The sequence below is a fragment of the Anas platyrhynchos genome, chromosome Z, assembly GCF_047663525.1.
Source record: "Anas platyrhynchos isolate ZD024472 breed Pekin duck chromosome Z, IASCAAS_PekinDuck_T2T, whole genome shotgun sequence".
NCBI classification, from domain to species: domain Eukaryota; kingdom Metazoa; phylum Chordata; class Aves; order Anseriformes; family Anatidae; genus Anas; species Anas platyrhynchos.
Genome location: NC_092621.1, coordinates 67,446,450 through 67,473,474, shown reverse-complemented (window position 1 = coordinate 67,473,474; position 27,025 = coordinate 67,446,450). Strand labels below are relative to the sequence as shown.

Genomic DNA, 27,025 nt, shown 5'->3' with positions numbered 1-27,025 from the left:
GCAGTTCACAGAGAAGTACTGTTTCCTACAGCTTGATTTAGAGACTTATAACAAAATAAACATCCACGTATTCTATCACAGTCCTAACTAATGGTTACTTAGAAGAGTATCTAATAGTAGAAGGGCATTTTTACGATTTGAAATTTTAAGTTAAGAAATTTGTTATCATATTTAATTAATATGCACTTATCTTAGTATTTAGATCATCTCTACCATCATGGTATTTACTACATGTATTCTCAACATACACAGTCACAATAGAACAGAAAATCAACACATCCACATAAAATGTTATTTTATAAAGTATGCTAGATATTTATTCGGCTACTTGAAGTACGTCTATTTAAGCTGTAATGAAAAACATTGAAAAGAAATTCATACCAACATACAAGACAGGAACTGAATCAGAAAAAATATATATTATTCCTCTATATCCTCCATTCACCAGACAAAAAAGAAGGCTGAAGTTTTCTACAAAGTATACTTCTCATTTCTTTAATTCCTTATATATTATTACCATCTGAGAGCTGAATATTTTGGCCGCTATCCCACAAACCCATCAGCACCCATGAATGTACATTGATACAGCATCCTATCTAGTTTTCATGCCAACATTCATATTTAGTAACACAGGCAAATTATTTTTAGAAATGAACGGAAGACCAGATGAATCTTGAGCTGCATCATCACAGGAGTGGCCATCAGGCTGACGGAAGGGAAGGGATTAACCCCATTTACTCTGGCCTTGTGAGGCCCCACCTGGAGTACTGCATCCAGGTGTGGGGACCCCAGCACAAGAAGGATGTAGGTCTGTTCGAGTGGGTCCAGAGGAGGGCCTTGAAGATGATCAGAGGGCTAAAGCACTTCTCCTCTGAAGAAAGGCTGAGAGGTGGGGTTGTTCAGCCTGAAGAAGAGAAGGCTCTAAGGTGACCTTATTGCAGCTTGTTACTACTTAAAGGGGGCTTCTAAGAAGATAGAGAGCAACTTTTTGTTCAGGCAGATAGTTATAGGACAAAAGTTTAAACTAAAGAGGGAAAATTTAGATTAGATGCTAGGAGGAAATTCTTCTCTCAGAGATGGTGAGTCAGTGGGACAGGTTGCCCAGAGAAGTTGTGGATGCCCCATCCCTGGTGGTGTTCAAGGCCAGGTTGGATGGGGTTTGAGCAACCTGGTCTAGTGGAAGGTGTCCCTGCCCATGACAGGGGGGTTGGAACTGGTTGGTCTTGAAGGTTCCTTCCAAGTGCTATGATTCTATGATTCTAAAGGTAAGGTCCTGTCAAGAAATAGAAAGCAGAGTCATTACCTTGGCAAGTTTTCCCTTTGTGAACTTCTAATTCCCTCAAATACTTAATGACTTTTTAAACAAAATGAATTCATCACAAAACAAAAAAATAAAAAATAAAAGAGACTTTTTTTCCCTTTCCTCTGCATTTAGTAACCTCTTCCCATGTACTGCTCATATAACCTAAACATTTTATGGCTGCTTCATCTTAAAAATTAAGGGAACGAGTATATGAAAATGAATATTCTTTTCATAGAAAAGCAGCAGTAATGCACGTCAGTTGGTTAAGTTACACCCAGTTTCTTTAATCAATTAACTGTGAAGAAACCTAGCTTTTAATCACACAGAGCAGTACATAGCATTATCTAGAAGCTGCAATCAAAGGCCAAAACAATTCTCTGTTTTACAACAAACATTCAGACTAAGAGGTCTAATCCTCTCTCAAACAGCTTGTGGGAATCAGTCAGAAAGGTGGCCAGAGAAACTGCAGTAATGCTAACAGATTTTTGTAGTGGGTTTTCTGCTGTCTCAAGATGTCTTTTATGTAACACAACCTAGCCACCCATTAGCATTTCTAAACATCTGAAAACCTTAATTTATGTAATAAGACCCTCCCTCTGAGGCTGTAAAACTTCTTTTAAACATTTTTCTTCAATATCTCAATTGCACTATTTGTAACTCATTTGCTACATTTTTTAGTATGTCATCCACGAATACCCTAAAAGCCAGTACTTCTTCAAAGTGCTTGTTTTGAGAAGGAGGACCAAATTGAAATAGAAGGCATCAGAGACAAAAATAAACTTCCACTCTTTCTTGTAGAGGAAAAATTCTCTAAACACTACTCTATAAACTCTGGGGGAAAGAAGAAGGGAAGGAAGAGGGAAAAAAAAAAAAAAAGACATTTTTAAAGCTATAGTCCTGGAATGACAGGGAAAGGTCATATCATACCTTAATTCAAGCCCACGGTATGACAGGAAAAGAAAGCAGACAATTGTACAGAAAAAAAAAAAAAATACCAGAACACAACTTCTAAATACAGCAAAAATATCCAAGCAAGTTAGGAATTGAAGTCCAGGAAGCAAAGCACATCAGCTATGATTAGAATATCTAGAAATGTCACATCCCTTTAAACAAATTACATCCATAATTGTTTCTCTAAAAAGGTTCAAAGTTTTGCAACAAATTGTAACAAATTATTTCAAATGATTTTTCCAAATGAAACAACAAAAATTACTAATGTGAGATAAATTCCACTTTTTATTCAAAGTTAAAAAGGAAAAAAAAAAAAAAAGTAAATTTTGGTACTAATTCACAAAGCTGTTGCTGGGATGGGCTCAGAGGAATCATCCTGTGCAGACTAATGTAGACCATCACATTATTCCTACAAAGCTCAAGAAACATGAACATTAGTCACTATGATCAATTGCTCAGTTCTTTCCTTGCATAAAGCAACATTAAACCCTTAACATCAAATCTTTTTCTTCTACTACTATCAGTAATAATCTCAGAATATTATGACAGAACAGAAACATTAGCAGAAGTTCATAATGCTGTGTTGGGTTCAGGTGCCTAGCGCTGGCATGGGGCTGATCCATGAGGGGAGGCCAGGTGGGGGGCTCCCGTGCCAGACAGACAGTTCCAGTGGCCCCGCTGCTGGGCATGGCAGGGCCCAGCACCACATAGAGTACCTCAGGGAACATGTGTTTAAGAACAAGCACCAGAAATGTAGTTAGAGGTGAATGGAAAGAAAAGTGGGAGAGCCAGCCCTGCAGCCCCCCAGGGCAGTGCCGCAGGAGGGCAGGAGGTGCTGCAGGCAGGCAGGCAGCAGCAGTTCCCCTGCGGGCTGTGCAGGGAGAGGCCCCTGGTGGAGCAGGCTGTCCCCCTGCAGCCCATGGGTCCCCCATGGAGCAGATCTCCAGATCTCCACGCTGCAGCCCATGGAGGGGCAGAGGAAGAATGTGAAAAGGAAAGAGCAGCAGAGAGGAATTGCAATGGATTAACAGCCAAGCTGAAGGCTGTGAATTCAAAGCAACAGTAGCTGGAGAAAATGTTACCTAAATTATATGGGGGAATCTGAAATTTGGTTAATAGTTTCAGAACTAAATAAGTACATTTTGAGTTAGCATTTATTTCAAATCTCTGGCTGAATCTACACCTTGCTGGTTGAGATACAGAAACAACAACTGCAAATTTAGCTTAGTAAACACAGTCACACTGAAGGACATGAGAAAGGCCTAACAAGAAAGTCTGCAAATAAAAAATAATGTCTTGTAAATAGCTTTAAATTATTTGAAATTATTTGGTAAATGTTTTTTAAAACCATTTGGTAAATGGACTTGGTTAGCTGATATTTGATACAGTAGGAACAGTTTTATTCATCAACAAGCAGAAGAAAAGTGCCCTATCTACAGTATCTAATTAGCACAAAAAGCTTTACAAAATTAACAGAAAAAAAAATTGCATTCAGTAACTTCAATATGAGTTGAAGGTGGGTTTTTTTGTTGTTGTTGTTGTTGTTTTTTCTCCCAAGTGGTGCATTCATTTCTGGTCAAAATTACTTTACTGTAGCAGAGCTAGCGCCTATACTGTACAGAATGTACTGGAGATTTCTGTAGCTTGATTTCACACAGCAACACAAATAAACATGTAATTGCTTCACAACTGTTGTCACTGATAGGGTGGCGGATGCAGAGTTATTTAATCAGTTTTCCTGATAGTTATTATTCATTAGAGGATGTTATTTAATCAAAGTGGACAGAATTAGTAAACTAATTCTAATTAGTAAACTAATAAACTAAAGAGAGGTTTGAACATAAGACTTATTTTTTTCTTTTTACTGGAAAGTCAAAACCACCCCTCCCAAGCTGTAACAAACTATTAAACTGAAACTTACAAGCAGTAGAGACATGGCTGTTTGTATAGCTATGATACCAAATTAAAGTAATTCAAATTGTTGTTGACATGTTAGGTTTGTTAGATACAGTTGTTATTGCCATTAAATATGTCAGAATTTCCTGTTGAGCGGAACAAACAGTATTATTATTCAAGAACAATCATCTACAAAAAGTTTATTAGTAGCCTAAAAAGAGCATGAATCACAGTAGTGATGTTTTATTCATGAATATGAGTCTCTACTTTTTTTTCACCCTTATATTTTCATAGTGTGTAGCAAATCTACTACTCAGTCACAAAATGTACTGCAATTGTTAGATAATATCCTATGAATGATCCCAGGAAAAGACATCAAAACACTTTTTTTTCCTCCATTGTCTTTTTTCAAAGTATCATCTTTATTAAGACTGTCTTACTAGATATTCTTCAAATGTAAATGCTTTTGTAGTTAAGAGTTTCATAAGTCACACGTTGAATGCTGTTCATCCAGCTACATAAACTACACTAACTCTGTACTCAGGAAGAACTGACCTAGACTAAAAGAGACAGTTGTCCTAGCCACCCTCCTGTCTTGCCCCTGCATTTTTTAGTATTTTCAATGCCCTTGCTTACTGTATCATATATATTACCAATAGTATATTGCATTTTCAGAGACTGAAATTTAGAACCTGTAAAGCAAACTTACTGTTGAACACATTTCACTGAACAGATTTTGGGATTTGATCTTCCTTTCTAGAGCGCTAGCACCTTGAACAAATGAGCATCTTGTTTTCCCATTTATTTCCTTAATCATTGTTACCACGCAACTTTACTATTCCACTTGGAGTCCAGCAATCTTTCTTTCCTGGAGTACTCTCAAGGCAAACATACCACCAGGAAAAAAAGATCCACCAAAAGATGTTTGCATACACCTAAACTTACTGCTAGCAGTGCTCAGGTCAGAACTTCAGGATGCAGAAAAAACATTTAAGAACCTCTCTTACAGGCTCTTTAATGAGCAGTCCTGCAAAACGTTTTCCAAGCGTTACTTTTTACATATAACGCAGTATTAAATAGTTCTTATGTAGAAGCACAAACTTAGTGAAGTAGAGGGAGGAAGAAAAAGATATTCAGTGTTCCCACACTAACATGATCGTGACCAGATTTGATTCAAGCTACACTTATTGCTGCATATGTAATTCCATGCTAAAAGCACTTGGAAAACCTCAGACATACAATATACTAAAAATGCTACCTAGTACATTACCATAACACATGCATAACACACGCATAACAACTGCATATGTAAGTTGTTTTATATGCAAATTCTAATGCATTAATTTCCATTATTCAAGCACTGCAGACTCTTACCTTTTGAGACCAGACCTCAGTTCACTGAGGAATTGTAAAAACAAAACAAAATCGAGCTAGTCCCTATCAAGGAATTAACAAACCAGATGTAAAACAGATTAAGTAAGGGAATAAGAAACCTATAATAATAATGGAGAGCAAGAATATGAGCTACTTTAGCCTGACATGATTCTACATGAACATAATAAAATTTATGGCAAGTTGAGTATTCAGGACAGATAAAACAGAAGCTAATTACTTCTACATTTGTTTCCAGGACAATCAAATAAGCCCAAACATGGAACAGCTCTGACCATTAATCAAAAAGAAGCAAACATCTTTGTGTAACAGGAGGTGTGAATACACATTTCAACAGCGAATAGGATGACAGCACACTAAACAAAGAAAAGCTTTGAAAGCTATGAGCTTATTTTCAATCTGACAACAAGAGATAGCATTCTGACTTGTAAAATGGTCAGGACAAAGTAGTTCAGTAAGCTGAGAAAACAGTTGCTCAGTAAGATTTTGGATAGATCTTCTTGGGAAAGGACTATTATGTTTGTCAAGGCCAAGAAAAGCATGCTTTAATATTTACAACACACAAAAGTCAAGACAAGAATTTTAATGTCCAGCCTAGCATTCATATCAGAACATATCAGAAAATTATGACCTCTCATTCTATTCTAAAAGAGAACAGATCTGCAAGTGTTCAGTATTTGGGCAAGATATGACCACGTGTTTGTAGACAATCAGCAAAAATCACATGCAGAGAAAAGAAACAACCCTCTGTGACACCCATACACAAAACTGAACCAGAGAACAGCATTTTGAAGCAAAAGTGATAACACAAAGACAGAAATTAAACAGTGGAAGAAGAGAAAAATGTAGAAGATGTTCCAAGATCAAAATAAAGTTTAGAAAAAAATGGTAAGAGAGGAAGTAAGACCAGGCCGAGAGAAATCAGAAGATACAATGCCACTATATCAAATACAATAGCTAGAAGAAAGGAAGTCATGAGACAAATACATTTTGCCAGTGCACAGCATAATGGAGGAAAGACAACAAACCAAGATTAAAAAAAAAAAAACACTATCGCACTGTCAGCTTTACCCTAGAAAAATCATCAGTACTGAGGAAAGACGGCAAAAGAAGTAGACAAAGATGTTTCAGGAAATAAAGATGATAGCAGTGTTGGTTGCAAAATACACTATGTTGAATAAAATGAAAATTTAGATTTATTTAGAAAAGATAGCAGAAGTGAAGAAGAAACTAAGGTGAGCAAAGAAAATAAATTCTATCGTGGACTGGAAGGTTTGTTGTACCAATGGAGAACAGAAATCAGCTTTGGTACTGAAAATCTCCACAGTGATCTCTGATAAAGTGGAAACCATCTGAGAACTGATTACCAGCAGAAAAGAGGAAACTGTTTAACAATACTCAGAGGGAGTCTGGAGTATGCAGAAATCTAAGAGAACATTAAGTTTGAAGAATTACATATACCTTTATTAAGCAGAAGCACTGAAACAGAGATACCAATAAAATAAAAATTGTTTTTGATAAAGAACAGTGAACCAGAAGTTACACTATGTAATGCTACAGATACCATCAAGTAAGGAAGACTAGAAATCATAGTCAAACATGTAGGGCTTACATAAGTAGTAGCTTGTGAAAATAGTATGGGTTTTGAAAAATAATCAGATGCAATGATACAAGAGAGGAGAAGATATGAAATGTTACCTGGATTTGTGCTGTTAGGAGACAAGAAAAAGAAAAAAAGAAAAGAAAAAAGAAAAAAGAAAAAAGAAAAAAGAAAAAAGAAAAAAGAAAAAAGAAAAAAGAAAAAAGAAAAAAGAAAAAAGAAAAAAGAAAAAAGAAAAAAGAAAAAAGAAAAAAGAAAAAAGAAAAAAGAAAAAAGAAAAAAGAAAAAAGAAAAAAAAAAGATCATCTTTAATTTGTAATGTGAACATAACAAGAAAGGCAGAGGAAAAGGGAAAGGAAATTATGTATATAAGTAGTGCATATTTGAAAGCTGACAGGCAGAAAAGGAGCAACATGAATGTTGTGTCAGCAAAGTCACTTAAAAAAAAAAAAAAAAAAAAAGACATGAAACAACCAGCAACATACAGTAACCACTAAACCAATGAAACCAATGAACCATTGGCAATACAGAAATTAAACAGAGACCTCCACGCCTTTTTGGCAGCTCTGGTTAATCCTTACTATCATCTTGGAAGTGTCTCACCGCAGGTTAATTTGCCACTTCATGAAGTTGTACGTGAAAACTAGTTTTCCTGGAGTCAGTCTGACTTTATGCAAGGAAGAAAGCTTGCTCTGAGTTTTGAAAATGTCAATACAAATTAATTGAGCTCTCTGCTTGTTTATGCCATTTTTCTAGTCAAAGAGTTTTGCAAGGTGCCTGTACTTAATAGGTTCAGAATCAGTACCAGCAAGATGTCAGATGTGCAAGTAAGTATTTTACAGTTTTATGTAAAATGAAATCTCCTATATGACAGTGACGCTGACCCATTCTCTCACACTTCTGCCTGCTACAGTACTACAATACTGAGTTCACTGCAAATGTACAAAAAGCAGAAGTGAGCAAAAAATACTAATAATTCACAAAAGTACTATTTTTACAATAATACTGTTCACTAAGTGCTAAACTGTTCATTTTTAATCATTTTATTATATAAAAAATTAACCCCAATTTCTGTCAGTAACATGATCAACACCAAAAAGTTCAAAAGTTTAAGTCTTCAAGTACCTGGAAAAAAAAAATGCAGATAATCAGCAGAACTGCTCTTTCAATTCAGTAATGCCATCTGATGAGTCAATTCAGCATGGAAACATTACGTACTTTTACCAGAATTTAAATGCCAGATTGCAGGAAAGATGGACAAGACTGGGGGAATAAAATAGCAATTAAAAATAACTTGAGTGATCACTTTTCATCTTTCCCACTGCTGTGTCAATTATATATTAAAGATAAAAAAAACCTTTGATAAGCTGTTTACTTCTGTAAAGACTCAGCAAAAGCTGGTTCTTTAACTTGTCTGCAACATAGGTCAATCAAAGACAAGGTACATGTAATCTGAATAGTTTGTGTATTGGTTATCAAGCACAACAAAAGCTAGCCCAAGAAGGGAGAGCTGAGTAGATGAAATACTAAAGAGATATGCTTTCAAAAAAATCACACACAAAGTAAGAATCAAAAAGAAATCTTAATTTTCAAACTTATCATCATAAGCTTCAGGAACCTATATTTTAAGCTTTCCAATCATCCCAGTTACTCTACAGTACCCAAATCTATGTAGTTTCTTATAAAATCCCTCTGTGCTCCTTATTAGTTTTAGATGCTGATTACAAACCATAGGAAACAAGTAATTTTGTACAGCTTGGACAAAACAGTAAAAATAAGCTACATTTGGTCAACAAGCTTGTCATCCCCTTTAGGAGAGGGGCACTAAGACTGAAACAGCTACCTAGCTTGTCTGATACGTTCATCCCTACCTGAAAGCAGATCTCTTCAGACCACTGGATTAGCAATGATCAGTTTGCTGTTTGGGTGTGCCACTGCTAGAGCTGTGGTGATGGAGATTTCAAAGTAACAGCTGGCACGTAAGGCTGAACCTTTACTCAGAACCATAATGACAGTTACTGTTAGCTGTTGTCAAGAGCTGCTAGATAATGTGATAATACAAATATGCCCACTATCATTTTATTCTGAGAATTTACAAATGTATAGGTAACCACCGCAGATATCACTCTCCTTGATCTACTGCATGGTAGGGCTTCTACCTGAATGCAGAAAAAAGAACGTGTGCACCGTATTATCCCTCTACATGTAGGCACTGTTTACATGCAAGATCAGAGCAAGATCAGGATTTACTTACATTATTTCTATTTCCTTCCAACCTATGCATTTCTGGTGGAAGCTACAAAGGACGTAAATAAAAACACAGAACTTCAAAAGAACAAAAGGTAAGGCTTTAATATTCTTCAAAACAACAATCCTTATAAAATGTCAGCAAGCGCTCTTTAATTATTTGTTTTGTACAAAGTAACAAAGAAGCATCCACCCACATGGGGCAAGGTTGGTTAACTAACTTGTATAGCAGCTAACAAATTACTTACAGATGGTGTGGCTTTTGAGAAAAGCAGGTTTAAAAAAAAAAAAAAAAAGTTTAGTTTAATATATGATAAATTGCAGTGGTTTGGCTCATATTTTATGGGCCTTTAAGAGTCCCATTAGCAGTGATTTTCTCTCTAAGGGCAGGCAGGGACCAGTACAGCCCTCCCCATTCACTGTAAACATTGCAATTGTTCTACCCATGTCTTCAGATGCCTACTACTAGAATATACCACACCAGAGAAGGAGCTTAAGTCATTCCATTACCGTGAGCTATCTAAACACACCTACCCAGTTTATGGCCTGATAGAATGCTTGAAGTCCAAAATAACATTGATATGATCCTCTTGACAGGTATTCAAGTACCTAGTGCTAGTTAAAATAAGGAATATGGAATAAAACACAGACAAGCTGCATTTATAACTAAGAAAAAAGAATATAAAAATAGATTTTAAAAAAATGTAGAATAATATGTTGCAACGTATGAAAAATGCATTCTTCTTATCCCTCCACCTCCCAGAACGGTGCAAATGATGTCAATGACTTTGCCCAGAGAAGCTGTGGACGCCCCATCCCTTGAGTTAAGGCCAGGTTGGACGAGGCTTTGAGCAACCTGGTAGGAGGTTTCCCTGCCCATGGCAGGGAACTGGATGGTCTCAAAGGTCCCTTCCAACCCAAACAACGCTATGATTCTGTGATAATGACTGAGCATTCCAAAATTCTGCAGTCTCATATCCACGGTACAAAGCACGCATATCATAGATACTACATTATCTAGCCAAAATCATATCCCCAAAATTCAAATAAACCTCAGGAAGACTTTAATTTCCTCCACCATCTCCAACATATTTTGTGGCAGAAAATACTCTTCTCATAGAGACAACATAATTCTGAATCTATTTAAACTGGGGGTTGAGATGTTCCACAACTGATTTTGACCTAAAGAGAATCCTTTAGGTTAGATAAATACTTTGATATTCAATCTTGAAGAACACTGTAGTCATCACTTCTAAAAAAAAAAAAAAATCTAAGAAGATTTACTACAAATAGACTTCATTGATGGTGTTCCACCCTACAAACATCAGTATAAAAAGTTACTTCATTTTCAGGTTTAATGGGAAGAAAGTACAATTTCTTAGATAATTATTACAGTGATTATTATAGAAGACTAATAGAAAAGCAATGTATTTCTAATGTGCTGTAGCTATCATACGGACAACGCAAAGGTGTGGGTGCAGTATTCTGAATCACTTTCTGACATTTGTGCTCAGTGATCTCTACGAAAAGTTTTCTCCAAAGATTAAACTCAATTTTAGAATTAATTTGCTTCATCAGTATTCATGATTTTTGTTTGCTTTTATTGAAAATGTATGTAGTAAAATTTCATTAGCATTTGTTCCAAGAACTGGTTTCTAAGACTAATGAAGATGAAAGACATTACCTAGGAGACCAATATTGTCCAAAGTCTCAGAGTACTAAAAAAAATAAAATAAAAAAAGAGATCTGAAAGCTGTGTTTTCTTATAATTAATTATCAGAGGAAAAAGAAGAGGATTTGAAGAAAATACATTCTCTAAGAATTTTTCACCTCTGGACTCCCTTTGCAAGTACAATCTCCCACACTTAAATACAAACTTGCATTTCAGTAACATCAAGTGGTTTGTCAAACAAAGTAAATATGGAAAGAATCATAGAGAACAGCAAGACAAACTAAGTACCGGGTCAGAAAAGAATTGTAAAAAGATATCCTAAGAGTTGCAGAGTAACCACTGGAACTTTTGAAGAGCACCACAGCTGCAAAAAGTGACCTGAAAAACTTGATGCCTTGTCATTTACTACCAATGCAAAGACAGAATGGACCATCTTCCTACTTGAAATACTGGTGATATTGTAGCAAATAAAGTGGAAAATTGAAAATAAGGAAAGAAACCAGACCATTATGAGAGAGAAAACATTGTGCTATAGCATCTTGCTAAAAATTGAGAGTAGAAGCTACAAACTAGAGGAAGACATATCAAACATTTCAGACGGTCATACCAAATAAATCTTTTCTGGAAATCAGAAGCTTATATCAGAAAGGAATGTGCACACTAGAAATGAAAATTAAGAACTATGAAGAATTATGCTTGCTATTAATAAAGATACTGAAAGAAATACCTCCACAATTTACAGACACTCAGAGATGTGCATAATCAATCCTGCTCACCTGTCTTCACTAAAACGTCGACCAATCAAAATTTTACATTTCTCTGGAGGAAGACAAGCTGCTAGCAAAGGTACTGTCCTTAACACTCGACTTTCCTGTAAAAAAAAAAAAAATTACTTTTGATAAAAAATCAAGGAGGGCTTCTGTGAATTATTAATGTTTCAATTTACTTTCAAGTTATTTTGACTACAGACACAGAACAATCTTACCAGCTAATAGAAAAGGACCTACACAAAAAATACCCAATTCAGATACATTCAAACCATATTGTTTTGATAATATTAAACTCAACATTGTCCTAACTCATCATCGTTAGCAAAAGTTTCACCTGGGTTATCAGTATTAAAATTAACAACAACAATTCACTGAATAGTAATAAGTAGGGGAAAAAATGTTAGCATTAACATAATAGAATGTCTCCATATTGGAAAATAACAGGAGGGCTTGATTTTCACAAGTGGGTGCTAAAAATAGGAGCACTGGGTGTGTCAAAACAATGTGCAATACATTTATCTGCACCCCATGGTCACTTCACAGTAACCAGCAGAACAGTGCCAATGCTGCCAGAAGTGCTCTACCTTGTGCCACTCAGGCTGTGCAGACTAGGCATCTGCCTACATCTTTGCAGCACATGCAGAGAAGACTACCGTGACTGTAAGGGAGCCAGGGGCTCTGCAGATCTCAAAGAGCATGCAAGAGAGCTGTGTTGGACTAGAGGACACCTGCTTCAGAAAACAGAGGAAGAAGAAAGTATTTGTTTCTGTACTTTACGTAACACAGCTGGGAACATACTAATATCTATCTAGACAGTACTGTAAATTGACTTTGAATATTTAGGATCTCATGAGTAAATGTTAAAGAGTACAGAGAAAATGTCAGTTTTGGTTTCCAGGCAAAATAGAGGGAGTGTGGGTTTATATTGCATTTGATGAAAAGAAAAAACCAACACTGAAAACCCTGAGATGAAAGTGGTTTCAGTCTTTTTAATCACATGAGGAACAAAGGATGGACATTAGTTGAATTTAGCAGGAGTCAAGACGCTACAGGTTGAGCTATGATTATGAGAGTCTGAAACCCAATAAAAAATTAGTTCTTACAGTATTCTCAGTTTCAATGTCTTAGGATTCTGCCAATGAAAACCCAAAGATCAGCCCCTAAACCACAAGATTAATTAACGTAAAACCTCCAGGGGGGGAGGCATCTTTTTACTTATAAGTCATATATCAACAATTCAGTATTTGTGAACAAGTAAGGCCTTGATTAGCTCTCTCAGTTCTCTCCAGGTGGCTGTTACCTTCCTCAAGTATCAATGTGCTGCTGCCTACAGCTCTCATTGCCTACCAGACTGCTGTTAAATTAGTTCTGTGAGAACCTTTATCACTGTTGCCTAAAACCTTTATTAATTTTGCTTCTTCAGTTCCATACCTACTGATTCACTAAAGTATAAATAAAACATCAGGGATCTGAAGTAGTCCTGCTACACACACCACTACTATGCACTGCAGCAGCAGAATGATGTGTCCTAGGGATAGATGAAGATCAAAGTACCTGGTGAATGAAGAGCTAGCAAAGGGAGGCAGAAATATCCTTCAATCTACCATTCATTCCATCTATCTCTGCAAAGCTAAACAAGCCATCATTGTAGTACAGGATTATTTGTCCTTATTTCATCATAATCAAATAACACTCCAATTCACCAGTCAGAAGACTCTCTTCATAAGAATGTAAAAAATGGCAATAAAGGAACTGGAAGAAAATCAATTTTTTGTCTCTGATAACCAAAATAAAAGAAGCTATCATCAGTCAAGGAAAAGTCATTCAACCATTCCAACCAGTGTCATATCATTATTTCAGAATTACCTTTCTATCAAATAAACACATTTTCTTACTAGCAGAGAAAAAGTTGGAGCTTTCCAATCTAAAAAACAATCTATGTTTACAAAAAGATAAAATATAAAATTCAAAGCTGAAAGTAATTGTTTGTGAACAGAAGCTTAAAAATGGTTAAGGAAAACTACCATTAGAATAGGTTTCATTTGTTTAGAATTTTCTTCTTAAAAATGTCTCTATTTAAATAGTTTATATAAAGCTCATTACCATATCACTTAGTTTCCATTTTCTGGTTTGAAAGTGGACAGTTACTCTCAACTTTGTTCTTCTTAGTGTCCCAATAGTGATTTGCAATTCTTTGCTTATTCATTATTAGACTATTGAAGTACAGAAGTAGAAATAGGATTGGAGGAGTTGATTGGCTTTCAGGTTGTTTTTTATTGTTTGTTTTTTTCTTTTACTTTAATGGAATCCATGGTATATTTTGTTAACATAGCATTGTCCTTCTACAGTGAACAGACTGTTCTAACAAATACAAATGTTTATTAAAGCTCACAGATATAATTCCTCCCTTTTTTTCCAAGAATTGCTAAGACAAATAGCAAATTATATTTGATTTTTGCTGTTCAATAAAGACTATTCTACAAAACAAATATTAAAATGAGCAAGTAAAAGCTAATTACTAGCATGAGATCAGTACATAAATTCATTAAATACACACAAGTTTTCTTTATAATGAAAGTTTTCTTAGCAATGAAAATTCTTATGCTTCTGCAAAGAAGGAAGGCAGAGAAACAAATCAATCTACACAGATACTCTCTGCTGTGATTTAAGGCTTCTGTCCTGAGTTACACCCAGGTTTGGAAAAGTACAAAATGGCCTAGGCTCTGCTGGAGGTCACTCCAAGGACAATAAAAGACAAAGGTAAGAAAAACGTGCACACGAGTTTGTACACCTGCCTATGCCACTGACCATCAGATCCATAAGTGTAGGCATGAGAGAAGAAAGATGAGAAAATGGTTTTATTTATTTATTTAAATAAATATGTGCAAAGAAGGAAGAGAAGTAGAAATTATGCTATGCAAATAAGTTCTTCACATTTCCACTACTCCTGCTAGTTAGGATAGTGGGTTTGTATCTACTTTGTTTTTAAATTACTCTCATTATAAACAATGGTACACTAACACTATTCAGAAAACAAGTATTTACCCCTTGATGTGAAATACTATATTCTCTTAAAATTCCTTCAAAAATTAATTGACCTATGCAAAGGTGGAAGTTGGATGACAGGTTTCCTAACCTGGGATCTTAGAGAATCCTTACTACTGTGCATGGAGAGGTTCCTCTCTCTTCTGAAGCACCTCACATGTGTATCTGGCAGAATGCCCTCTGAATTGTAAGGACTAGAGTCACAGTCACAAATAATCACACATAATCAAAGAGCACAGGAAATGCTGCTTCCACCTTCCTCCATTACCATCTTGCCTGAATACAAATCTAAATAGTCATTTGGTCACAGCTGGTGGTTTACTTCGCTGCACTGCAGACTTCCAAAGCCAATAAATAATGAAGCACGTGGAGAATGAAAGTCAAGTCAGCACTGATGTGCAGTAGGAGAAATACATTGCCTGTCTGGTTAGTTTAATGAGATATACCCCACAGTCCATTTCAAAAGGAACTGTAATGATAAGGCAAACTCAAGGATAAGCTACTGATACTAAATCTGTACTGATACTAAATCTGCAAAAAGTCTTCAAGACTTTTTGCATTTTGAGTAGACAGCTACAGCAAAGCGAACCTATCCTTTGGCAATCATGCCTCTGCCGTTCTGAGATCAAAAGAATCACCTGTAATCATCTAAAACATTTCCAACGGTCTTTATATACCATGCTCTTAGCTTCTCAGTCTTTCTTTGTATTCATCTCCGATAAGCCAAGTTCCCTTGTATAGTCAGATAGTTATTTTTTTCCTCTAAGATAGATTGTCTTCACTTAAAGTGGTCCTCCACTACTAGTTTATCATATGAATTATCATAACTTGGATCACATTGCCTGGATCAGTTGTCACCATTAACATATACCAATAGTTACATATACCATATAACAAAAGTTGCATCCCATTTTAGTGGACAACTGTTGTGATAGCTGATAAATAAAAAGTGTAGACTGCTGTTCAGAAGGACACGGAAATAGTGCATGGAATCTAAAGAGAATGTGCAAACTTTTTCAAATACCTTCCACCATGAATAAGAAATTCAGCACAAATCAAATGCCAGTTCAAAGTTCTCTGGCACATTTTGAAACTTTTTTTCCAGCAAGTGACTTAATGTAAAATTAAGAACTTTTGAGAAAAGAAGTAACACAAAAACAGTATTTTCACTGTAAGTAGCCAATTAAAAATCACAGCTTTCCTGTTTGGGGACCAAACACATCATGACTTCTGTTTTGTTTCTCTAGACACTTTTCTCTAATTTGGTCATTTATATTCTGCTGAAGTTGCTTCAGGCAAAGACTCTGCCTGCAGATTGAGCTACTGTAAGTAAACAGCTGGATCAGAAGAATACAGGTTCTGAATGACACAGTCTAATTTGTAAACACACTGCCTATCCAGATCCCTGTAACTGCAGTTCAGCTTCTAAAATACTTGTGATCCACCATCATACTCCATTGTTAACAGACAAGAAAACACCAACATAAATTTCCCTATTAGTTAAACCAAAAATTAAGGGTCTGTTCAATATTTGAAGGCACAGAACAGGCAAAAACATAGAATGCCCTGTACCATGTCCAATATAGGACACACTATACCACCACCTAGGATCTTTGAAAAGCAAAAGTACCTTAAGCAAAAAACAATTCAAACTTCAAAGAAAGTTGCTGCTTTGGTGGTTCTCTCATGCACTCTTCTAAATCACACACACACACACACACACACACACACACACCTGATGTTTTGAAGCTAACCCACAGTTTTCCATTGGCTAAATACTTAAGGTCACCACTAAGATGCATTGCATAATTTATATTTTTATAACAGAAGACTAACAGCAATGAAAGAGAACAGATATAAATAAAGCATATTCCTTCCTCTTGATTACAAGTGCCCCTGTGCCATACTGTATCAATACTCACTCTTGGAACAGTTTGTGCCAAGCCAAGGCAAGGTCCAATTCTAGTATGCCTATTCAAATTAGAAAAGATGTCTTGTGTGTAAGAAAACTGCAGAAGTCAGTTGTGATTTCAGAAGACACAATAATTCAGATGAAGTGACATTTCAATTATCTGGTTTAAAAGGCAAAATCATTATATCATGTTAAAAACATGGTTGTTTTCTCTTGTATGCCATTTGCTTCATTAAGATTCTAGACGAACTCTTAAAAATTACAAGAGCCTTACTCACCTCTGCTGGATGCTGAATTATATACAAGCAGGTGGAGACTTTTAGAGGATGTATGGGCAGGAATGGACACAAACACACCTTCTGAGGACGGCTACAAGACAAAAGGGAGCAGGAAAACAGTAAAATTAATCAGCAATTTATGTCAGATGGCATTAATATATTGTACAAATATATACTGTATCCAAAAAGGCACACTAAGAACTCCTCCTTATGACAGTGTACTAAAATACACTGTCATACACTACAATTAGGGTAGGTATACTCTACCCTAATATGTTATAGTCCTACCCTAATATAATATAGTATTAATTATTAATAATATATAATATAATATAATATAATATAATATAATATAATATAATATAATATAATATAATATAATATAATATAATATAATATAATATAATATAATATAATATAATATAATATAATATAATATAATATAATATAATATAATATAATATAATATAATATAATATAATATAATATAATATAATATAATATAATTATATATTATATTAGGGTAGGAAGGCTCTGCAGGAGGATCTGGATAGGCTGGACCAATGGGCTGAGGTCAATGGTATGAAGTTCCACAAGGCCAAGTGCTGGGTCCTGCACCTGGGGTGCAATAACCCCAAGCAGAGCTACAGGCTGGGAGATGAGTGGTTGGAGAGCTGCCAGGCAGAGAAGGACCTGGGAGTATTGGTTGATAGTCGGCTGAATATGAGCCAGCAGGGTGCTCAGGTGGTCGAGAAGGCCAACAGCATCCTGGCTTGCATACGAAAGTACTGTGTTCAATTTTGGGCCCCTCGCTACAAGAAGGACATCGAGGTGCTTGAGCGGGTCCAAAGAAGGGCGACGAAGCTGGTGAGGGGCCTGGAGAACAAGTCCTACGAGGAGCGGCTGAGGGAGCTGGGCTTGTTCAGCCTGGAGAAGAGGAGGCTCAGGGGTGACCTTATCGCTCTCTACAGATACCTCAAAGGAGGCTGTAGTGAGGTGGGGGTTGGCCTGTTCTCCCATGTGCCTGGTGACAGGACGAGGGGGAATGGGCTTAAGTTGCGCCAGGGGAGTTTTAGGTTGGATGTTGGGAAGAACTTCTTTACTGAAAGGGTTGTTAGGCACTGGAATGGGCTGCCCAGGGAAGTGGTGGAGTCACCGTCCCTGGAGGTCTTTAAAAGACATTTAGATGTTGAACTTAACAATATCATTTAGTGGAGGACTTGTTAGTGTTAGGTCAGAGGTTGGACTCGATGATCTTGAGGTTTCTTCCAACCTGGACAATTCTGTGATAAACTTCTGTTCTGAGATTTCTACTGCTTCTAAAAATACATGTACAAGAAGGCAAGGTTTTCATTCAGATAGTTTTGAGAAGTGTTCAAACCCCTCCTGTGATTTGGTTAGGACTAAAACACTATAAAAACCTTTTCATCATCTTCAAGAGGAGCAACCATACTCCAGTTTTACAAATCTGTTACTGCATTTCATACCAACTTAGTGTTTCAACAATACTAGAATAGAATATATAATAATTATAATTGATAGACTATTTCTAATAGAGTATTTTAAAAGTATATACACAGGAAACTCCAAACATACTATATTTATAACCAGGTTCATTTTTTATAATTCCATCTATGCAGAAATATATAGTAGACAAGAAAAAAGAAAACTTATCAGGATAATTAAAGCCTGAAAAAAAAAGAAAACAAAAAATATTTGATTTTTTTGTTGTTGTTGCACTGCAGCTGTTACAATTACTAGTGGAACCATAAGAACACATAAATTAACCTAAATATTACTTGGCATTAAACTAATATGCTGGGTGGCCAAGAATAAACAGAAGCAAAGAATTAAGCTTAAAGATGAAGAAGGAGTAATTGAAGTTGTTATGCACACACACAGATGCACAACAGCTACTAGTGTATATCATTTAGTTACTTAAAAAATGATGGATTTCCTGAACTCTGAAGCAATAGTGAACCAGTATTCACCACCTAAAATCATACAGTGTCTGCTAACAAAGCTCTCCATGATTAATAAAATAAAGTAAGCTTGTATGTTGATCATTCATGAGACACAGTAATCAAACACTGCCGCAGATGTGATTTACTGAAGTTCTCAGGTTAGGCCCTGACCAAGTTTGTGTCCAGCCCCACTGACAGACACTGTAATGCTTGTTCATGAGAGCACGCACCCAGTCAAGCTCACTAAATGTTTTGGTGATCTAAACCAGCGTAACTGTTCCCTAGTCAATCTTAAAACAAAACATTAGTTCTTACCAGCAAATGGCAGCACTATAAAAAGGCAATAACAGTGGATAAATTGCTCTTTAACAGCTTGCAGGTTGTGTTAATTTAAGCCCCCTACTTCTAGCCCTAACTACTGCGACACAGAGATTATTTCCCTTCTCCACGGGGTACGCAGTTAAAGGTTAGCTAACAACAATCTAAATCCAGTCTGGGGGCAGGGGAAGGAATTGGTACTCTTCAAAACAAGAACTGGAACAAGTATTTTAAAACATTTAGACTAAAAATCTCATGGCCAAAAAATTGACAAAACGGAAATTATTCTCATGCACTCCAGAAATAATGCTCCAGTGCCTTTTTTCTTTCTTCAACGCCTTTTAGTGCTGACATTTTTCTGTTGCTACTCCTCCATAAATACAGTATATTCTGTTCCATTATTTACAGGCCTTGAGCCTAAAATTAAGCATTCATTAACTTCGATATTCAGTGGGGTGTAACGAGGCCCTTCACTGTGAACCTACCAAAACCAGCCTCACTTCCAGGTCTGATGAATCTCTTATCAGTTCTCCAAAGCTATAACACTTCTTTTTTTCTTTTTTTTTCCAGTGCTGTAACACGGTCTTTTTTTTTCCATTTTTTTTCTCTTCACGTGTAACTGATTTAAACAAAAATTTCTGAAAACAGTTTCCTTACAACCTGGAACCATCAAATACTCCCACTGGCTGTTTCTTGCCTGAGCCCAAAGTGTTAAATAGAAGCTCATCCTATTTTTGATCAACAAATTTACTGGGAACTCAAGTTTTGCACTCTGATTCCTTAGTTTCTTCCCATTATTACATGGCTGGTTTCATTAACAAGAGAAATTGTTAAAGTTCTCCCCATGATTGCATTTTCTACTAAGGAGAGATTAAGGCATGAAAATCTACTACATAAAGCTATTCCAAAACAGTCAACTGGTGACTTCGATTCAAAGAGCTGCATTGTTCACTAGCTTTTATAAGCAGACGGAAACAGTTTCTGATGATTTCTGACCTCGGGGTGTTTACTATAACAAAGTTGGCCAGATACAATTTACTTATTTTTAAGTCTCACTTTTGTATATGTTTTTTGTATTTTCCACACTGGCTTATATTTTTCATAGGTAGCTTTTTAGGCTTTGTTAATGTTACATAAAAAGTAAAGGAAATTACCTAAAAAGCAAGTATTTTTAAATTGTCACAGAATCAATTCTACCTATAATTTGATTTGTAGAGAGCAGAGCACACATTATTACAAATAGAATACTTTCCAATATAATTTAATTACTTACATATGTATATACATTACTTAACTTTAATAACCCAATTAGGTACCTAATTATGTTGAATAGGTACTTTTACAACCCCATCCTGGGGGCACAAGGACTTATTTTTGTACTTTCACTTTGATACCTAATGGTTATTGTGCTGAGACAAAAAACTTTATCCCTACATGAAACCTACATTATGAGACTAGAGCAGTCAGATAGGAAACACTTCCAAACAAGAGACGTCCTGTTCCACAGCCACAAAGGCTGCTTTTACTCTGAGAAAAGTCACCTAGAAAGAAAAGGCTTTTTGTATTTTTCTTTTGTTTAAAGTTTTTGGTACAGACTTGCCCTACATATGTTGCTGTAAAAGAAGAGTAGGGGCAGCACCAGGGAACTTATTTAATGACCCTAAGTTTTCATCCATTTCTGGAAATGAAAGCAATCTACACCAGACTCCAGGCAAGAACAGCAGTATTCAAAATATTATGGAAAAGCCTCGGGGTTGGGAGTAGGATTTGAAGGAGGACGATTTTTATAGTACTATTCACCTGTATGCAATTTCACTATTGCTCAAAGCTACTCAATAGGTTTCTACCCGTTTTTCAATACAGCATTTCTAGTTCAAAAACTCATGACAAAGCAACCAGTCACATTGGTGGGACTGTAAAATAACGCTGTCTTGCAGAAGTGCTTCATATATAGCCACATACTGAACGGACAGCCATGCACAGAACTCATAGCTTTCCTTTCATTCTTCACAACTAAATTGAAATGTTCAGATTCAGAATAACATTTAGTCGTTTTTTGTTTGTTTGTTTGTTTGTTTTCCAGCAGAACTGATTCAAGACAGTGGACTGTGCATTGCTGCAGCGTCAGGTTTAGTGTGATTACTAGTTTGTGGGAAAAGATAGTCTAAAAGTGAAGAGGTGGCAGCCTGGAAAATAGCAAACTAATTCTGAAACTCTTTCCAAGAGTCCCTTTACAGTTTTCATACAAAATACAGATGTCCGTACTCGCATCAGGTCTCTTGCCTTCCTACAACATGTCCACTGTATTTCTGAACACAGACACCATTCCAGGAAGGCAATTAAGTGCACTCTTACATCTACATTCAGAAAACTAAAGGTAAAGCAAGGATTTAGCCCACCATAAGCAAAGAAAAATGATGTTACATGTTTATGCTCAGCACTTGTAGGTTTTCTAAGGAAACATATAAAGAGGTTAAGTGTGCCAAACACATGTTACAGGAACAATGCTTGCAATATTAGAATGAAGAGGAAGCTGATGTTTTTGAACTAGAACTACTAACAATTGTGGCAGCATTTTCATCTTACAACGCATATTGCCAAGGTCAGGCCCCAGACTCTATTTTCAAAGAAACATGCCTGGCCAAACAGAAATAGCTGCTTCAAGCTAATTAGATTTCTCTACTGTTTAGGTCAAAACACCAAGGGTTCCAAGGTCAAGATCCACCTGAAAAGTCTGGAGGGAAGCCACACAGTTACCATATGTTTGTTCTGTACTAATGTTTTAATACATGTTTTATACTAACACAAGTCCATTACACATATACATTGAAAAAATATTCAAGAGTTTTATTATGTTATGTTGTAAGTTTAGCGTCATAAGCCCATAAATTGAATAAAATTTGAGAACAAACAATATTTTTGCTAGTTTTATGCTACAGGACAAACATACTAAAAACGGTTTTAAGACTATATTTTGCATCCTTCACCTTAACCACAACAGTTACAGAAGGATTTTAAAAGAGTAAGTGGATTAAGTTAAACATAGATGAAAACAAAATGATGCACTTGGAAGAAAACAATAGAAAACCCAGGGTCTAAGGTGTCCATTAAAATAGCATGACATTCAGGAGTAATAAACAGTTACAGTATAAGAAATAGTTATGTAAATATAAGAAACAGTTCTGTAAAAATGGCAGCCTATCAGATTTTAAGTGTTACTAGGAAAGACTGAAAGAATTAAATGGATGCATTGGTTTAATGTGGCAAGGTTTTGGTAGCAGGGGGCTGCAAGGCTGCACAGTCCTTTGTGAGTGGAGCCCAGAAGCTGCCCCATGGCAGATCAGAGCCAGCTCCAGCTGGTCCAAAAGGGACCTGCTGCTTGCTGGAGTCCAGCCAGTGAGTGACATTGCTTGGGCCTCTGGGAGAGCAAAGTTAAGGAAGGGAAAGAACTGCTGGGCAACAGCAGCTGGGAGAGAGGGGTGAGAAAATAGAGCAACAGCCCTGCAGCCCCCCAGGGGAGTGCCGCAGGAGGGCAGGAGGTGCTGCAGGCAGGCAGCAGCAGTTCCCCTGCGGGCTGTGCAGGGAGAGGCCCCTGGTGGAGCAGGCTGTCCCCCTGCAGCCCATGGGTCCCCCATGGAGCAGATCTCCACGCTGCAGCCCCCCCATGGGTGGAGGAGCCCCCGGTGGAGCAGGTGGATGTGGCCTGGAGGAGGCTGCGGCCCATGGAGAGCCCCCGCAGGAGCAGGCCCCAGGCCGGAGCTGCAGCCCGTGGAGAGGAGCCCACGTGGAGCAGGGGGTCTGGGGGGAGTTGCCCCCACCCGTGGGGGACCCGTGCTGGAGCAGTTTGCTCCTGGGGCATGGATGGATGGATGGACCCCGTGGGATGGAGCTGTGTGGGAGCAGTGCTTGAAGAGCTGCTGCCTGCAGGAAGCCCACACAGGCTCAGTTGGGGAAGGACGGCATCCCTGGAAGGGACTCCACAGGGAACAGGGGGAGAGTGACCGAGAAGGAGCAGTGGAGGCAAAGTTTTATAGACTGACTGCAACCCCATTGTCCGTTCCCCAGCGCCACTCAGGGTTGGGCAGAAGAGGGCAGATGGGGGAGGGAAGGCGTTCTTAGTTTTAGTTTTCTCTGCCTAATCTGTTAGTAATAGGCAATACATTTTGTAAATCTCCCTGCTCTGAATCTGTTTTGCCCATGATGATAATTGGAGAGTGATCTCCCTATCTCAAACCTTGAGCCCTCTTCCATAGTATTTTCTCTCCATTTGAGGAAGCAGAGTGAAAGAATGGCTGTGATGATGTTTAGCTGCACAGCAAGGTGAAACATTATTACGCCACTACATGAACCTCTGGTTTAGCCCCAACTTGTACTCTGAGCATTAAAGAAGTCTGAAGAAGCCAGGTTAAAAACAAACATGGGGAGGTAATTCTTTGTGCCAAGAGCCTCCAATCTCCTTGTTGACTGATGCTGCGGATACAGGAACTTTACATAGGTTCAGGGAAAACTGGAAGCATTTCTGTAATGAAAATCCATGAAATATGCAAACATCAGTAATGAATGTACATAGCTGCATCCAACTCAAAGTCCCCTGAGCTAAAGGCAGTTTAAGAAAGGAGAAAAGTGGCAACATATGCTTACCCTGTTCTTCCTTAGCTGTGAGGTACATACTCAAGACTGTATCTGCTCATGGTTGGAGGCATCATTCTAGGCATAATGGACCTTTGACAAACTCAATTTCTGACCATTCTTCTATTCTTAATCCTTCTGCACAATTTAAAGCAAAATATGCAATGCCAACAGCAGTGGCTTGGGATTACCTACCTGCAACTTTTTACTTTTTGCGTTTTATCTCTAAAATGTGTTTGTGCACAGTTCTGCATTTCCCTGGGCAAAATGTAACAACTCCGTCTGGGTAGCCTTCTGTAAGAGACAGGACTTGATGTTATCTTAAAGAGAAGTTGCAGGGTACATTGTATTTCTGCTTTCACTCTCCATATATACAGTGTGTGATCTGATGCAATTGCCAATATTCATGGCGGATAAAAAGCCACCCTGATTAAATGAGAAACTCTCTTTCGCGCGCACTGAGTGGAGGTGAAATAATTGATTACTTTGTCCTCTACATAGCCGAAACCCATCACCCACGTGTGAAATCCAGGGCAAGTGCAGCCTGCAGGAGCATCTGGTATTCCCAGAATCTTTGCTGATAAAAAGCATGGATCCTGCACAAGAGGCCAAACTGCCATGGTCACCAGCTGAACTGTACATTAAAGACAGCTAGCGTGAAGTTTAGGCCTAAGTCTTCATAGTATACCTGAGATTTCTGAAAACTTGCCCATCCCCTGATCCTAATAGATATGAATCTTATTTAAACTAGAAACTCTATAGCTGATGTTCCACATATACGAGCTCTATTGATCTGCTCTGTTAATTGAAGCTCACATACGCTTTTAAACTATGGTACAAGAGGGAAACTGTGAACTTTAATGCTGAAAAAGATAAATGACGGAGTTCTCTGTATTCCTTTGCTTTATAATTGAACAGGATGTGCCAATACATCTAATGCCACTGTTTCGGTTACTATTAGCTGCCCTTATTTTCTCAGTAGAAGAAGTCTGTAGCAGGTAATGTGGCATGACTTCAAGCCACTACAAGATGTCTCTGTAACACTAACGTGTAAGTATTTCTTAAGTGAAGGCGATACTAGTAGTCCTTCAGTCTCATGCTTAGTTACTCTGGAGCACAAAAATAATCAAAGATAATCTCTACCACACCTTAGATTAAATTATGAAAATCATGTCCATCGTGCTTTGTTATTTTGACTACCCTGCTTCCATTATTCCACTTTTAAATTGCCTATTACTATCTGTGGAATAATTGCTGGAGGTGACTTATTGAGGCTAAACGTTCATCCAAATCTTAAGAGAAGGTTCAACACTGAGGAAACTTCCAGAGTGAGATGTGGCAGATACGCAAGTAATCTGTTCCACGATAGTCCCTTTGGCAATATCGCCTGCAACCTTAGGTATTGGTGACATGAGGGGAGCTTGGGGAGCTTGGTGTGCTGACTGTAAGAGATAGAGTATGGAGGGTGGAGCAGAGTGAGGACACCACAGCCAAGCTCTGTGCTATCACTGCACGGATGGGTAACTGGATGGTACTATGGAACTGTTTTACTAGACTGAAAGTGTATTGCACTATTTGCACATCTGTGATTGTGATTAATGTGACTGGACATACAGCACCAAATTGGGCAAAACTCAGAATATAAATCCAGCCACCCCCAGCCCCTGTGATACCTGAGGACAAGCTGGAACACAAAGGGGTTTAGGTCCTACCACATGGGGGTTTAGGTCCTACCAAACTTCCTTACCCTTTAATGCAACTCCATCCTCATGACTGTTCAAACTAGCCTACTCAAGACTGACTCCCACAGACAAAAATCAAGAAGTAAAAATGTATCAGAAGCAAAATGTGATCAAAGCTTACAGGTTTTTTAGCTTCATCTTTCTAACTCCATGCCCACCAAGCTCTTCACTTGCTCTTCAGAATGAGTCTTAGAAAGCCATCTTTCTGAGAAGTGCTAGAGCTCTCATGGAAACACTGCTCCCATCAGCACCGTTTAGGTTTCTCTGTGCTTATTTTGCACATTCTTTACCCAAGAAAAACTTCCAAGCCTTAGTTTAACAGTGTTTCCTGAGAAAAGTCATGCTTCAGAGATTGTTCTGTCTTCACTACGTTCCTCCAACCGCTGTCAAAAGACTCACAACTCGCAGGCATACAAACAATTATAATTCTTAAAAACATTATAAAAGTCAACAGCCACATAAAGAAAAAACACAGAATCAGAAACAGTGGTGGAGAAAGTACTGGCATCAATCAACAAAGCACTTCCTGTTCCACTTGGTGAATTCATATAACACCAGCTTCCTGAAGGGAAAAAGAAAAAAAAAAAAGCAAAGTGCTGAGTTTTTGTTTCCCATGAAAAGTTAAAGGAAATAAAACAGGTGTATGGTTTTTAGTTGTTGGGTCTTTTGTTTGTTTTGCTTTAAAAGGTGTATTGATTTATTCAGTTAATTTAATAGAACATATCCCAGTTTCCTGAAAAAAAAATTATTCACTTATATGGAGAAACATCTACTGCAAATCACAGCAAAAATTGTTTATATTTTTAATTTTGAATATATAACTTAAAGGGCTATTAATTTATTATATCAAATATATTTAACTTTATTATTATTATAAATGTATTGTTACCAATATATTAATGTCTGTATTAATAAAATACAGCTTTCAAAGCTGGTTATCATATTTGCTGATTAACCAATTTGCATTACGGGAAAAGACATGCAAATACTACTTCTCCACCTCAGCTTCTCAACCTCTTCGTAAGTTCTGGAAATATTTAAAGAGTACAAGACTAATTATTCTGCTAACTTGCTGTACAAAAATGCATATAAAAAAGGTATTCTACCCAAAGAAAAGATCATGCACAACAGGAAAAAAACATGTATTTCTATATTACCAGCCAACATACAGCAACTGCATTACAAACAATTTGAGCCAGTAATAAATTAACTCATCCAATCAGAAATTTGGAATACTTGTTCTTATAACAAGTTCTTATAACACAAAAAAGCTCTATCGCTACAGCAGGAGGGAGCTGATAAGTCA

General features: G+C 37.2%; 1 protein-coding gene across 4 annotated transcripts in view; it reads right to left on the bottom strand.

Annotated features, from left to right (window-relative positions):
• Positions 1-27,025, bottom strand: part of DTWD2 (DTW domain containing 2) — a 107,009-nt gene that overhangs the window by 59,464 nt on the left and 20,520 nt on the right. For 2 of the 4 annotated variants that reach the window (XM_038171085.2, XM_038171087.2), the window contains exons 2-4: positions 24,173-24,271; positions 17,067-17,157; positions 11,838-11,932 (exon numbers count right to left, since the gene is read on the bottom strand). In XM_038171085.2, the coding sequence (XP_038027013.1) occupies positions 11,838-11,932; positions 17,067-17,157; positions 24,173-24,271 (285 nt within the window). The remainder of the gene's footprint in view (positions 1-11,837; positions 11,933-17,066; positions 17,158-24,172; positions 24,272-27,025) is intronic. The other 2 variants (XM_038171086.2, XM_072031716.1) reach the window with 1 other exon arrangement.